A 14287-nucleotide genomic window follows, 5' to 3' on the forward strand; every position below is an offset into this window, starting at 1 on the left:
AGTTGCCAGGCTCTTCCTTCCTCCCCTTCTTGAAAATAGGGACCACATTGGCCCTTTTCCAGTCCTCAGGGACTTGGCCCGAGTGCCAGGAGTCCTCAAACAGCCGTGCTAATGGCTCCCCAATGACACCAGCGAATTCCCTCAGCACCCGCGGATGAAGATCATCCGGGCGCGCCGACTTGGATACATCTAAGCCCTCCAGGTAATCCTTAACTAGGTCTGAACTAACAGTCGGGGGACTCGCATCCTTCCTGGGCCTCTCTACGCTGTCACCGGAGAGCACCCCATTGTCAGCAGACAGGAACACGGGGTCAAAGAACTTGTTGAAGAGTTCTGCCTTCTCTCATGCGTCCGTCACCAACAGCCCTGCCCTGCAGGGGTCCAATGTTACCCCAAGACTTCTTCTTGCTACCTATATACTTGAAGAAGGACTTTTTGTTATCCTTAATCCCAGAAGATAATCTAAGCTCCAGTGCTGCTTTAGCCTTCTTTACCAAATCCCTACACGCTCAGGTCAGGAAGGTGTGCTCCTCCTTTGTCCCTGCCCCCTGCTTCCAACGCCAGTATGCTTTTTTCTTTGCCCTCAGGCCAGCCTGGATATCCGCACTTAGCCATGCAGGTTTCTTGGACTCTTTTCCCACCTTCTTGCGCAGCGGAATTGCGTCCTGCTGTGCCCCAAGGATAGCCTCCTTGAGGAAGGACCACCATTCCTGGACCCCCATACTAGCTACCCCCTGGGCTCCAAGTGCCTCCCTGACCACTGCCCTGAGCACATCGAAGTTGGCTTTCCATCGAGATGCTATGAGCTAAAGCTACAAAAAGACTAAAGTGCCTCCACTTCATATAAGCGATTAAATATTCATTGCACCAGGGAATGAGAGAAAGTGAAAGAGAGCAACTCTAGAGCCATTCATATTGGGAATGGGAAACGCAGATTCCAACCCCGGCTCCAATGACTATTGTATACAAAATGCAGTAATTTCAAACTGGAGAAATGGAGTGACCTATCCCTAGAGTCTTGTCACTCGTATTTTTGTGTGAGGTGGGAGGAATGGGTTCATCTCCCTGTGTCAAATCAGTTGAAGTGGGGATATGTAAACAGGTCTCCAATATCCCACGCAAGTACCCCAAACACTAGGCTATTTTGTGATTGAGAAAAGTTTCTCTTTCCCTACAAAAGGGCTGTCCTAACTTAGATGTACAAATATCCCTAATTTCCTTCCACAAATGAACAATAACCTGAGCAGACAGAGCTCTATCAGGAAATCTAAAGAAAGCTAGTAGCATCTCTGTCTTCTCTTCAGTCCTGAGGATACCTTGTGGAGATTAGGCTATAGGAGGCTTTGGAAAAAAAAGGACCATGGATGAGTAGGAAAGGAGTCACTATCTGTGCCATTCCCAGTTCTCAGAACCAGTGCTTCTTAAAGTACCTACATTTAGGGCCCCATCAGGAGAGTTTTTCCACACAAGATAAAGGAGTTTGTTGCCAAGGGCAGATTCCCCACCTATGCATTACTGGTGTACCTATCCCAGGGCTCAACACCATCAAAGATAGTCAGTTGAAAACTTCACCATATGAAAAGAACAAATGTGGGCTGTTTATTATTGATGGTAGAGACAAATGATTGCAAATTTTTGGAAATATACAGGCTATTCCACTTCAAAATGGAAAAGATCTGATGGAAGCAAACATCATTACATATTATTATATTTATATAGCTCCAAAACTTAAACTAGATATTTGAGACCAGAGATTCAGTTGGTATAAATTAATATAGCTCCAACATCTTTAATTGGGTTAAAATGACAGCCAGATCCTGATTTTTAACTACCACCTCTTATGTATTCTCTCTTTCTTAAAGAAAGTAAATTCTCCTGTTAAATGAACATGAGAGAATATTTATGATATTCATTTGGACTGACTTTAAAGAAACCGAAGTAAAACTGATAGATTTTGCAGGTATCCGAATCCTGAGTAGAAGTCTCCACCATCAACATTATGGCCAGGGATGCAACACTATTTGTTCCTGGGCCATTTCATCTACCTTTTTTTGAAGGCCTTTCAGACAAAGGCAGCATCCTGTAGACCCTGAAGGCATTGTTTCCTTTCTTTATACTTTTGTCTTTCACTTCTTCTATGTCAGGCAAAGAGTTCATAGCACACCGGAAGTTTGCCTTCCATGTTTTTGGATCAGGTTTATCAACTCCTTGTTGAAATTTTCCTAACAAACATGAAAAGAAAATTAGGTATATATTGACAAGTCATAAGATCTTAGAGAAAGCTAGTAGTACTGTGAGTTAAGTGTCAGTGTACAAGCCTTTTGGTACTGGTTATAGGAGCTCAAACCATAGTTCGAGTTGCAAGAGAAAGTGAATTTGGTGATCTCATCCTCATGCTTATCTTTAGAACATATGATTGACAGTTTCTAATCAAGAAACACCCAGGGCAAGAATAGTCTGGGCACTGCATGTCAAATGCAATGTTACACCAGTGTGAGACAGCTTGCGCAGCATTTACTATTATTGTGCACTGCTCGAATCCCTAAGGGCATAAAGGACCCAGTTCTGCAAGATGTGGGATAGTCTCTGATTCTACTGATTTTGAACCCAGACTTGTCAATGATGTTTCATCGCTGCCTTCAATGCTAGCAACACACAACCCCTTAACAAAGCTGGAGAGAACCTTGCAAGAGTCACTTTGCAGACTCAGATCCTTACACTCATTTACTCCATTTGTCAAAACAAACAAATGAAAGGAAAGAAAAACTGGGAAGGAAGAAGAAACAAATATTCAAAGACTGGCCATCAGAAAGGAGAGCTCCAGTACCTGTGTGAATTGCCCAGTTTCTAAATAAAGGAGCATCTTTTTCAACATCCCACCCATGCCGTGCAGCATGCATCCAGGGAATCTGAAAAATCTTCTTCTCCTGGAAAAGAAAGGAAACAAAAATAGCAACTCTGATTGCCTCTTTGATTTTCTGATCGTTTCAAACACACGCACCTACAGCTCCAGCATCTGTAAATGTTTTACTTTATTTGATCCCTTACAGCAGAATCCTTTTGTTACTATTGTCATCATCAAAACACTTACCGGAGTCAGCATGAGCAGGATGTGGCCCTAAGTATATTAAAACCACAGATACCCCTTTACGGGCTTAAAAAAAATGAGGCAGCTTTGCAAATGGAAACATGTACAAAACATGCTGCAGCACATTTGTAAACATTCCTATGAGTATTCTTTTGGCAGTGCAGAACTTGTTTTTTTTTTACAATTACGAATCAAGTACAAAGACAAATATTCATATGAGTAACAGTAACTGGAGGGGCTAAAAATTCAGCCAGTGAAATACCAGCACAATAAGAAATTAAGACATTTAAAACTGGGTAAGGTAAGCTTATAGGACACAATAAGGAAGTGAAGTGTACAAGACTCCTCCATAACAGAAGTCAAAGGTTACTGAGGTAGGAAGGAACTAGGATGTATACAGGAGGGGGGCTCTAGTTGGTGTGGGAAGGATTAAGGACTTGTGTACTCATTTTAGATCATTCAGTTGTATTCCTTGCAGGACACAGGAATGTACTCTTTTTCCTGCTGTCAAGGTTACAGTTGAGAACACTACCATGCTTTATGAATTTCTGCAAAGTCATCTAAAAATTAACTCACTCTGTAGTTCCTGGGTTTTGCTCTTCTCTTCCTTCCACACCATTGTCTTTCCTCTTCTGTCTCTCCTCCTAGACTGCTTGTGTGCGCTCTCTCTTAGACTAACAAATCTATAAATGTAAAGTTTTGTTTTTTCTTCTTTATTCATCTTTGCGTGACACTTTCTTTTCTGATTCTACCTTTTATGCCAGCTTCTGCTTCTTCCATTCAATTTTTACTCCCCTTTATTATCCCCTCCTATTTCTATTCTCCCCTTCATATTTTTTCTGTTCTTAAGTAAAACCAGAGGTTTAACATGGCATCCCCCTTTCAGAACCTTTTTTTGCAACTTTTTACTCTATTCTCCTCACTTTCTATTCCTTTGCACCCTCCTTTCATTTATTCCGCTTGCACTTCAGGTCTTAATGCCTCTATGGTCATTCTAACCCTCAGCATCTTGGTAGGAAGCAAAGTAACCCAGAAAAGCAGGGTATAGCAACATCTCATAAAGTGTCTCAAAAAAAACAAAACAAAACAGGATTTAGCAATCCCATGTCAGAGCTGACACAAACCTCTTCTTTAAGAACACACACTGGTGTCAGTCTCTCTCCAAGCTAAAAGAAGTACCAGAAGGACATTTGGTCAAGCAGCACGGGAAAGTTAACTTACTGAATAAAATTGACAAAAACAATACTGGAATCAAAACTTGAAATAAGCCATGAAAACACCTGCTTGGTGTGACCAGCTTGGTTTTCAAATGGAAAATATATATTTTTACCTCTGAATCTTCCTTTCAAATCCATTGTGTTAATTTACCAGCCCAAACATAAGATCCATTTGACTATATTTATTCTAACAAAAATATTAATATTATGAATTTCTTGCCTGTTAAAAAAAATACCTGTCCCAGATGAACAAATGGATTTTTACAGGTTGGTATAAATATATAATTACCCACTTCTTTATTTTGCATAGTATTTACTATGCACTTTCTAGATTAATCAATAAAACATTAGTCAGGTATGATCCTAAAAGACACAGGAAATGTCACTAAGCTCATTTTACAGAAAAGTCTTATGCCATTTAGCAATTCTAGGAAACAAACAGGGTTCTAGATAATCTAAATTCTATTGGAATTAATAAAAATCTAGAAACGTTATTAAAATTGAGCAGCTCCTCCTCTCCCCCCCTCAACCCTATCCCATTGTACAGTAGGAATACAACTGGCCACTGTATAATATTCTACAACGGGGCTGTCAACCATGGGTACACAGGGGCACTTCCAATTTTGCCGTTGGTGCTTCCGATTTTGCACCCCCATGGACTGGCTGCCGGGGGGACACCCTCTCCCCCCCTCCCCCCCATTTTCCAGAACATTTTCCAGCGCTTTATTTTTCTGTGGGAAATTTTCCATTTCTAAAAATTCATTGTTTCATAAGATTCATTAGTAACACTGAATGGATGCCAAGACAATATTAGGTAAGATTAGCAGTTTGAAAGTTGTAATTTATGTTTTTCAGGTGATTATCCCTAGAAAGTGTGTGAGAGAGTATGTATATGTTTCACTGATTTGTAAACAGGAGGGTGAATACACTCACATAATAATCCAGACCAAAAATCAAGTTATGAATTCACCTAATTGGCTATGCAGGTCAAATCAAAACCAAAGCTAAAGATCTTATTTCATCTTAGACTGCAAGTGAAAATAAAACCAAAACTAAAACAGTGATTAATTTTTGTTTAGATAAATAGTTAACTATTTCAACCCAGCAAACCGAGCTTAGTCCTCTGGCTGATGGCAGAGGCCAGACTATACTTCCCTTTGGCTCTGCAACTAAGCAGCAAGTTGAGCAGCAGAATGCTGTTTCTGGCAGGGAGGGGGGAAGCAAGCTCCTGCTGCTTCTCCTTCTCCTTCTGATGGATGAGGCCAGACTAGAATAGGCTAAAATAAAAATCTTTTCCCCCTTTTGTTGCAGGAGCTTGGTAGCTCAAGTGAAATACCAGATTTGCAAAAAATGAAAAATGAAAATGTTGAGCTGCCAGGTCTGGGAGAAGAAGCAGCAGGATCCTCGCTTTCAAGATCACTGTCAACAGATATGTGATCCACCATGAGCAGCTGTTCAAGACAGTCAAGCTTTTTATCAAGCTTTGTGGACAAAATGTCAAAAGATGATCAAGGAAAAGCAGATGAGACATTAGCTTGAGCTATATTTGCAAGTGGTACACCTCTTTCCATAACAAAAAATCAATACTGGAAGGAACATTACAAACTAATTCACCCATCATATAAGTTACTGTCACATTATCGCTCATTACATTCTCTCTTAGATAGACAGAAAGACAGAGTTCAAACAATGGTTATTCAAAGGACTGGTTAAGCAGAATCACTGACTCTGATGTCAGATGGATGGACTGATATACAAGGAACATTATGCTAGCAACACCTGAACCAATATTCCTGAAAGCAATTGCTACTGAATCTTCTCATCATACAGGTGAATACATAGCCAAACTACTGAGTGAAGAGATTGGAAGCGCAGGTCCTGCTAGGGTACAAGCCCTTGTAACTGATAATGCAAGTAACATGAAAGCTGCATGGAAAATATTAAAGGCAAAGTATCCTCATTTAATAGCATTTGGCTGTCTCTTGCTTATGGGTTGAATCTTTTGGCAAAGGACATAGTAAGTGTGAATACAATGAAGACAGTATTGGCAAACTGCAAAGCAATTGTGAAGGTATTCAACAATCATCATGTTGCTAATCAGACTTCGAAGAAATTACAGAAAGAGAAGCAGGGAAAGGAAAGAAATCATTTTAGAACCAAGAGTTCTAGTTTTTTGTATGTCTTTTTGTCTCAGACCAACACAGCTACCAAGTACACCCCAGGGAAAGGAAAGTGCACTTTTATTGCCAAGAGAAACTAGATGGGGTTCAGCTATGAAGTGTTTACCTAGTTTGCTGTGCACAAAGAAGTGTTTGCAGTGTGCTTCAATAGATGACACAGTATCCCAGATTATTCCCGTGAACATTCAGAAGCAGATTCTCGACAAAGATGTGTTCTGGGTTTGAGTTCAAGGAGCATTCAATTTGCTACAACCAGTTTCAGTGGCTATCAAGAAACCTGAAGGAGGTGCACGAAGCCTTTCAAATATTTGAGAGATATTCAGACAACTGAATGAAAATCTAATCGAGCGTTTGCCTTCTTCACCTCTATCCAAAAAAGAAGTAGTAGTAAAACAAATGTTTACTAAGAGATCTGAGTTTTGCTCTCATCCAGTTCATCTGGCAGCAAACCTTTTGGATCCTCAACACAGCAGACAACATTTATCAGAAGATGAATTATCTGCTGCTCTCAATACAGTTGTGGAAGTAGCTAAGAACGTCCCTAACATTGATGGAATAGCTGTGATGACAAACATTGCTGAGTACCATACAAAAGAAAAACTTTGGAGCAAAGACATCATTTGGCAGGCAGCCGAGAATGTGTCTCCTCTCACATGGTACAAGGGATATGGTAACATCTGCCTGTTGTCCAGGATTGCTCTAAGGATCCTAAGCATTCCACCAACAGCAGCTTCTTGTGAACAGAACTGGAAGGCTTTCAGCTCAATCAAGACAAAAAAAGAGGAATAGACTAGCAAATTAATGCACCACTAAGCTTGTTTCTATTTCTCAAAATCTCTCGCTTCTGGAGAATCAGTCAGAAGCACAATTAGTGAAGAAGATGCAGTGTGATGATAAGCTGCCCTTGCCCATAGACTCATTGGTAAAGCCATCCTTTAACAAAAGAGAATGTGGTTCAAGTAGCTCTAAATCAGATTTGCCTCAATCTGATTCTAAAATGGAACTAATAAGTAGTGTAAGTGATTCTACAGATAGTGACAGTGAAACTAGAGGTGCTGCAATGACCTCAGTGGAAGAGAGTAACTCTGTTCAAGTAGATGAGTGGACAACCACAGCATATCACGCACAGTTCTTTGGGCGTGCTAAAATTAGTTTATCCACAGTTTTCAGTGTCTTCATGTTTTTCTTAAATTTAAACAAACAATGTAAGGGAAGTACATGCTATTGTGTATTGTCTTTACATTTTTACAAGTATTCCAATAAAAATAATTTCTTTCCACATAAAGCTTTGAATTTGTTTCAATATAACATTTAAACCACTTTAAACCATTAAGTGTGCTGTATTCTATTTTTTTCCTAATCAAATATTTCAGTTCAAATACTTGTGGCTATTGGGACATAAAATTAACATGGGGGTACTTTTTGAGTTTTGTTTACTAAATAAGTCAAATAAACATGCTAAATCAGATCACGCTCTATTTAAGACATTGGAAAATTTTCCGGAAAACTCACATCTCTGGGGACAAAAAGCCCTTCAATAAGCAATTTTCTAACCATCTGCCTACAGGGGAAAGTTTTTCCTAACTCCAAACAGTTTGTGTCCTGTAGCTGAAAGATTTATATCAGTTAAAATGAAAAACAATCCTAACTAGAAAATAGCTACAAATTTTCTCATTAGTCTTAAAAATGTCTAATTCATTCTTTCATTTTTCTAATCACCTTACTCTACAAGGATATCTTGTGGTTATAAGCTCCACAAAAGGGGGTGGGGAGAAAGAGAGAGAATTTCTTTTTTTCAGTTTTAAATGTGTTGCTTCTATTTTTATAGCGAGAGTAGTATAACTGGCCGGGGGGCAGGGAAAGGAGGGGAGAAAGGGAAGGACAGCCGGTGTAACTAAGGCAGCAGCCCAGGCACCACTACAGAGGTGTCAGAACAGCAGTCCCCAGGGGGGCTCTGTCACCACCACAGCCCATGTTGGGGGAGCTTGAACTGAGGCAATAGCAGCCGGTGCTCTGCCACTGCCACCGCCCACATGCGAGGATAAGCCTTTTTCTTAGTCATGCCTGCAACCCTTGATCCTACATCAGAACCATGCAGCTTCCCAGCTCCCAGCCCAGCTCTTCTTTCTTGCTGGAGAACCACTCCTCCATCCCTACTGCTTTGAAAAGGGGCAATGAGTCACCCACAGCAGTGGATCCTAAGGCACATTTAATTCTTTTCATCAGGATCAACAACAGGGAAGAGAAGTCACTGATTTTTGCATTGTTTCAAAGTATAAATGGAGCACCTACATTATGTTCTCTGTATCAAGATACATCAGTGAGCCTTTTTTTATCAACTGACTCTCTGGGCAGTTCCAGTCTTTCCTCCTTTGGATTTGGAGAGATTTGGAAAGATTTGGCAATTAGAACATAGACACAACTTTAAATGTTTTTTCTACATACCTCTACGTAGCAGGTGGCTCGTGAATGCTGAGATGCTGGGGCAGATAGAGTGTCCCACAGAAGTGCGGGGGCTCCCCAGTGTGCTCAGCAACAGACCTGGAAGTGGACCAGAAGCACGCAGGGAGGGTCCCCCCACACCCTCCTGGCTTGGCGACTGGTGCCTCCTCCTGGGTCTGGGGGGACACCTGGGGTGCCCCCGCAGCCGATCGCTGAACTGGGGGGAATGCAGGAGGGTCCCCCGCGCACTCCCCGGCAGACCCGAAAATGGACCAGAAGTACTTCTGGTCTGCTTCTGGGGTCACCACCGAACACATGGGGGGGGCCCCCGCGCTCCTGTGGGATGCTCCATTTGCCCCACCATCGTAGCGTTCACGAGCCGCGCTGGTACCTCAAGGTATGTAGAAAAAACATTTAAAGCTGTGTCTATGACCGAATCGCTGATTCTCCAAATCAGCATCAAATCTTCAGATCTGGATTCAGCCAAATCGAATCAGGGACAGTGATCTGAATCAATGAGTTGAATCACTGTCCCCAATTCAGGCCAAATCTGAAGCCGAATCGAATAGGGCCCGCTTCACACACCCCTACCATGCAACTATACAGTTGGTCCAATAAAAGACAGTCACAAATGCATTCATGCAGCTAGCAATTTTCTCACCTGACTGTGAACCCTTGTATTTCTGCTACATCTTTTTCGCAAGTATAGCGGAACAGGGTACCAAATTTACATAAGAGTATTATATCACCAATGCCACTAACTGACTCCAACAGCCTAACCTTGTTTGCTGCTTTAATAACTGCTGAGCATGTTTTTTACTGAACTTTCCAAAGTGATGCCCTGGATGACTGCAGTTAGCTTAGAACCCAGCAAGCTTATACTTTTCTATTTAAAGCCTATGTGACTCTTCCAAAGAGGAGGTAATAATTTTTCAAGACTCAAGATTAGAGCAATATTAGCCCAGCTCAGTCATGGACTATATACACAGTCTTTGGTCATGCAGGCACTTACAAAGGATTCTGTGTTTCACTGGGGAGAAAGGCTTGTTGTGACTTTAAGAACAAATATGTGAATCATAAACTAACTAGAGCAGCATAACAGGAATTGTTAATACAACATTCAACAAGGAACATCAAAGGGAAAGAGGACTCCAATGCTTAAAATTTTGCAACAAGGTGGAAAAGCAAAATCATGTTAAAGACTTACTGCTCTCTCACGGTACAAAACTCTAGAAACAGATAACTGAGCATAAGGTCAGCACTTTCTTAACTAAAGAGCACGAGGGCAAGTTCTCAATAAGCTAAATCTGTCTTCGTGGTAATATCCCAATACATACTCTGAGCCAAGACCTCTGGTCTCTCCTCCTATTACAGATGTTCAGACCACTCCCAGCCCCATGCCTCTCCCACTGCATGAGGGACCAGTGCCCTTCCCCTAGCTCTGCCATATCAGATAGTTATGCTCCATGGCCAGCTTGCCTCTTATCTCAACAGAAGAAAAAGACAGTTATTAGACATGTTAGTTTGAAATCAGGCAGAAAAAAATTAACAGTATTCACAAGAAATTGAACTTTTTCAAGCTGTACATTTTATAAGCCTTAAAACCTGGGTATTATTACAGCCAACATCCTGCTAATTTTGACCAGTTTCTTTATTTTTTCTTACTGTAAACCATCTTTGCAGAACTATGGTTAAAAAACCAAAACCTAAACCCCTCAGCTTCCACAGCTGGTCTGTGTATAAACAAAGTTGTGGGTGCACGTGATACTGTATCGGAGATTCCAAGTGAGGCATTGGCCTCATTTATGGTTGGGATTGACACTAAATATAGCAACTGGTTTTGGTTTGATGACTCATTGTTGAACTGAAGTAATCAGTTTTAAACAGAAACACTTAAGAGGTGGGGTAAGTAGATCATTTAACTCTAAAAGATGAAACTTTGTAAGTATCTGAATTTTTGGGGAAATATCAGAGTGCTACATAACAGAACAGGCCACATAGCCTGGCCCCCTGCTCTAGAAAAGGATTCAAATTCAAAATACATTATTTCCAAGAAAACACCTGCCCAGTTATATAGCAAATTATCATGTGACAAAGAATTCTTTACCAACAGAAACTGTGATCAAACTGTTTTTTTTCAGAAGCACCAAGGCAGATATCAATCATATCTTGATCTATACTGAATTGTTGCTAGCATTAAAGCAATTTGACGGTGTACCTTACAATCTATCCCGATGTGGGGATGGACTCTCAGCTACGGGATATACTGACCAACACATATAGGAACCAATTAGCCTAGGTCAGTCTGTGGTGCATGGAATTTTTCCATATGGCCCAACAGTAGTCCGGCAGGCTTTCGGCAGTTTGGGGCAAGGCTCGTGGGGTGTAGCCTGCAGCAGAATTCAGGGTCCTTCGGCCCCAATGGACATGGTTGTTGGCAGCAGGGAGGATGAAGGAGGGACGTGCAGGTATAGACTTCACTCGCTTTACAGCCACCCGATCCCTGCTCTAGCTCATGTCACCATCACCATTCAACTGGCACCACCATGCTCAGACTCCTACCACTAGGGGTGCACCAATAGAGATTTTGGGGGCCAATATCGATAGTCGATTTTTAAGGAGGCATATTGGCTGATACCAGTCCAATTTCTGACACCAGCCCGGCGGCTTAGAGAGCTCTGTGCAGCTGGCAAGTCTGGTGCTGTGGAAGGGGAGGGGAGAGGGAAGAGGGCATGGTGCAGATCAAGGCCCCCATGGTGAGGGAGGAGTAGGGCTGGGGCAGGGCAGGGCAAGGCAGGTGTGGGATGGAGCCGTGGCTCATCCAAGGGGCATGGGGAGAAGGGTGGAGGCAGCACCCGACGCTGCATGCTGCTCGTCTGAGAGCCACTGGTCTGGCACTCGGCCGCTTGTCTGGTGGCTCTCACTGCTGGGAGGGCATGGGGGAGGGGGGTAGGCGTGTTCCCCCAGATCTGTGTGGATCAGGGCAGGAAGGGAATACTCCTGCGCAGTCCCAGCCCCAGCCTGCCCCGCCCTGCGCAGATCCAGGGGCACATGTTCCCCCTTCCCCTCCCCCCACATGTCCTCCGGGAGCCACTGGACAAGAGGGCAAGTGTCGGATTAGCAGCTCCCGGATGAACAGCGTGCAGTGGCTGGAGTTGCACCTCCCCCCTCATGCCCCCTGGACAAGTCGTGCCTCTGTCCTGCACTCTCCCTGCCCTGGCTGGGCAGCACTTGCCCTAGCCCTCGTCCCAGCCCCAGTCCCACTTCTCCCTCACTGCAGGGGCTCCCACACTCCTTCCCTCCCCGCTCCCCTTCCACCACACCAGACTTACCAGCTGCATGCAGCTCTCCAAGCTGCCGGGCTGTGCTCCTCACTGCCTATGTGATGTGCTGCGGCTGCGCACACGCACAGGCATTTACTGGCCAAATTATCAGTCACATCAGGCCGATTTCCAATACCATCAATTTGCTTTATATTGGTGCCAATCCAATATCAGACTGATATATTGGTGCACCTCTACCTACCACAGCTGCTACCTGTACATCCAGCCCAGGGAATGGACTAAGTATGACACCCCTCAATTAGCTGGATGGTGATGTCTTCCAAATGCAGAGCAAAAAGGAAGAAATTTGTTTTTGGGGTGTATTTAAAAAAAAAAAAAGAGAAAGAAGCATGCAACCATGAAGAAGAAAAAGCTGCTACAGCACTGTACTTGAAAAATGAAATGCCTACATCTAGAATATCATGCCCTATAGGCACTGTCTCCTTTTAAGAAAGATTTGTAGGAAAACAAAAATGTCCAGACATGAATACTTTTTCTCAAGTATAAAAAAAAAATGACATAAGTACTGGGCACATCTACACGTGCAATTAATGAGAAGCAATAAACTCCAACACTTATTTCCAAAGTTTATTGCTCCCAGGCGCACCACTTGAACGTTCACCCAGGACCGCAGCATGTTGAACTGAGTCATAGCAGCCGTGGCTGGCAGAGGAGCCCTGGGAGTCAGCTTGCCAGGCTGGGCCTGCTCCTGCCAAGCTCAGAGTGCTGCAGAGCTTGGCAGGAGCTAGCCAGTCAGCGGGCACCCCTGCACTGAAGCACCCTTGCACACCAGCCAAATGCGTCACCAGCTACAAATGTGTTGCTGCACATGAAAAAAAACTCTGCAGCAGGATAGTACTTTTATTTACAAATGCTAATCTGCCACAGAATGTATTAGTTTACTACAGCCTAACAGGGCCACACATGTAGATGCTGAAACATTCACTGTGTAGCTAATTAGGCAGCTCTGCAGTAAATGTCTTGTGTAGATGCGCTCAGTCACACCAAAGTAGAAGACCAGAATGTGGTATTTAAATTACAAAGGAACAAAACTGACCGTTCCTTTTACCTAGGCCCATTACCAATGCCCACTAAAAATTACAGAGCAACCAATTTGGGATAAAATATTTATTTTACCTGATGGACTTCATTACTTAGGAAAAAAAATTATACCATGTAATTTCATAACTACTAGCACTTTGTCCTATGCAAGCTAAGATTCAAAACAGAGAAGCTAATTAGCATATATTAACTCATAACATGATCACATGAGCATCATTCATTAGTAGACATAGTATACCAGACTAAAGGGACCAGTGTCTGATCTACAACAACAAATCCTAAGTTCCTATGCAATCAGAATATATAGTTGCTCTTAACCATACACTTAAATGATGCAATAGTATTTTGTTGTTGGGGGGAACCTATTTTGTGCTTTTTGAAGTAGGGAATTAATTATAACATTTTAAAGAGCCTATGTGGTGTAACTGTGGGGTTTTTTTATTTCAAATGTATTTTGAATTTTTTGTAATTGTCTTAATAAAACAATGCCTTAATAAAAATAACTTGTTCTGACATTCCGGAGCCTGCATCTACAATCTCTCCTGCTGAGAGTCCCAAGTAAGTAAGGCATGCTGAGCTGGGCCTTGTATGGGAAGATATGTATTATCCTTCTAGGTTCTGCAATGCTCCCTAAAGCAATGAATTCAAGTAAGTATTTGAGCACCAAGTGGGGAGCAGTAAGTACCAGTACATATATCAGCCTAGAGGCTAATAGGGCTGCAAGAAGCTTCAGTAGCTGACTCGATTCGGAGGAGACTCAGCCCGATTCAGGGACCAAATCTCCAAATCAAATTGAGAGACCAAGTAAAGGATCTGAATCGATTCGAAGCATCCGAACTGGATTCAGAAAAGCTTTGGAAAAAGATTGGGCTGATTTGGGGATTTGGCCATACACTAAACAAGAAGCTGACAGCTGCCTCCAGCTGGTAAGTCTGTTGGGGCTGGAGGAAGGGGGAGGGAGGGATTGGGACAGGC

At 42.6% G+C, this 14287-nt stretch overlaps 1 protein-coding gene and 1 long non-coding RNA gene across 4 annotated transcripts in view; one reads left to right on the forward strand and one right to left on the reverse strand.

The window, feature by feature from the left end:
• IRF2 (interferon regulatory factor 2) overlaps window positions 1–14287 on the reverse strand; it is an 80422-nt gene that overhangs the window by 23791 nt on the left and 42344 nt on the right. For all 3 annotated transcript variants that reach the window (XM_019521896.1, XM_019521898.1, XM_019521897.1), the window contains exons 3-4: window positions 2828–2927; window positions 2046–2222 (exon numbers count right to left, since the gene is read on the reverse strand). In XM_019521896.1, coding sequence (XP_019377441.1) covers window positions 2046–2222; window positions 2828–2927 — 277 coding nt within the window. The remainder of the gene's footprint in view (window positions 1–2045; window positions 2223–2827; window positions 2928–14287) is intronic.
• LOC109301033 lies at window positions 2934–4162 on the forward strand. The gene is made up of 2 exons (XR_002098410.1): window positions 2934–3453; window positions 3645–4162. It is a non-coding gene; the product is annotated as an uncharacterized LOC109301033 (long non-coding RNA).

Source organism: Gavialis gangeticus, unplaced genomic scaffold (genome assembly GCF_001723915.1).
Source record: "Gavialis gangeticus isolate Ggan-Ray unplaced genomic scaffold, GavGan_comp1, whole genome shotgun sequence".
Taxonomy (NCBI): Eukaryota; Metazoa; Chordata; order Crocodylia; family Gavialidae; genus Gavialis; species Gavialis gangeticus.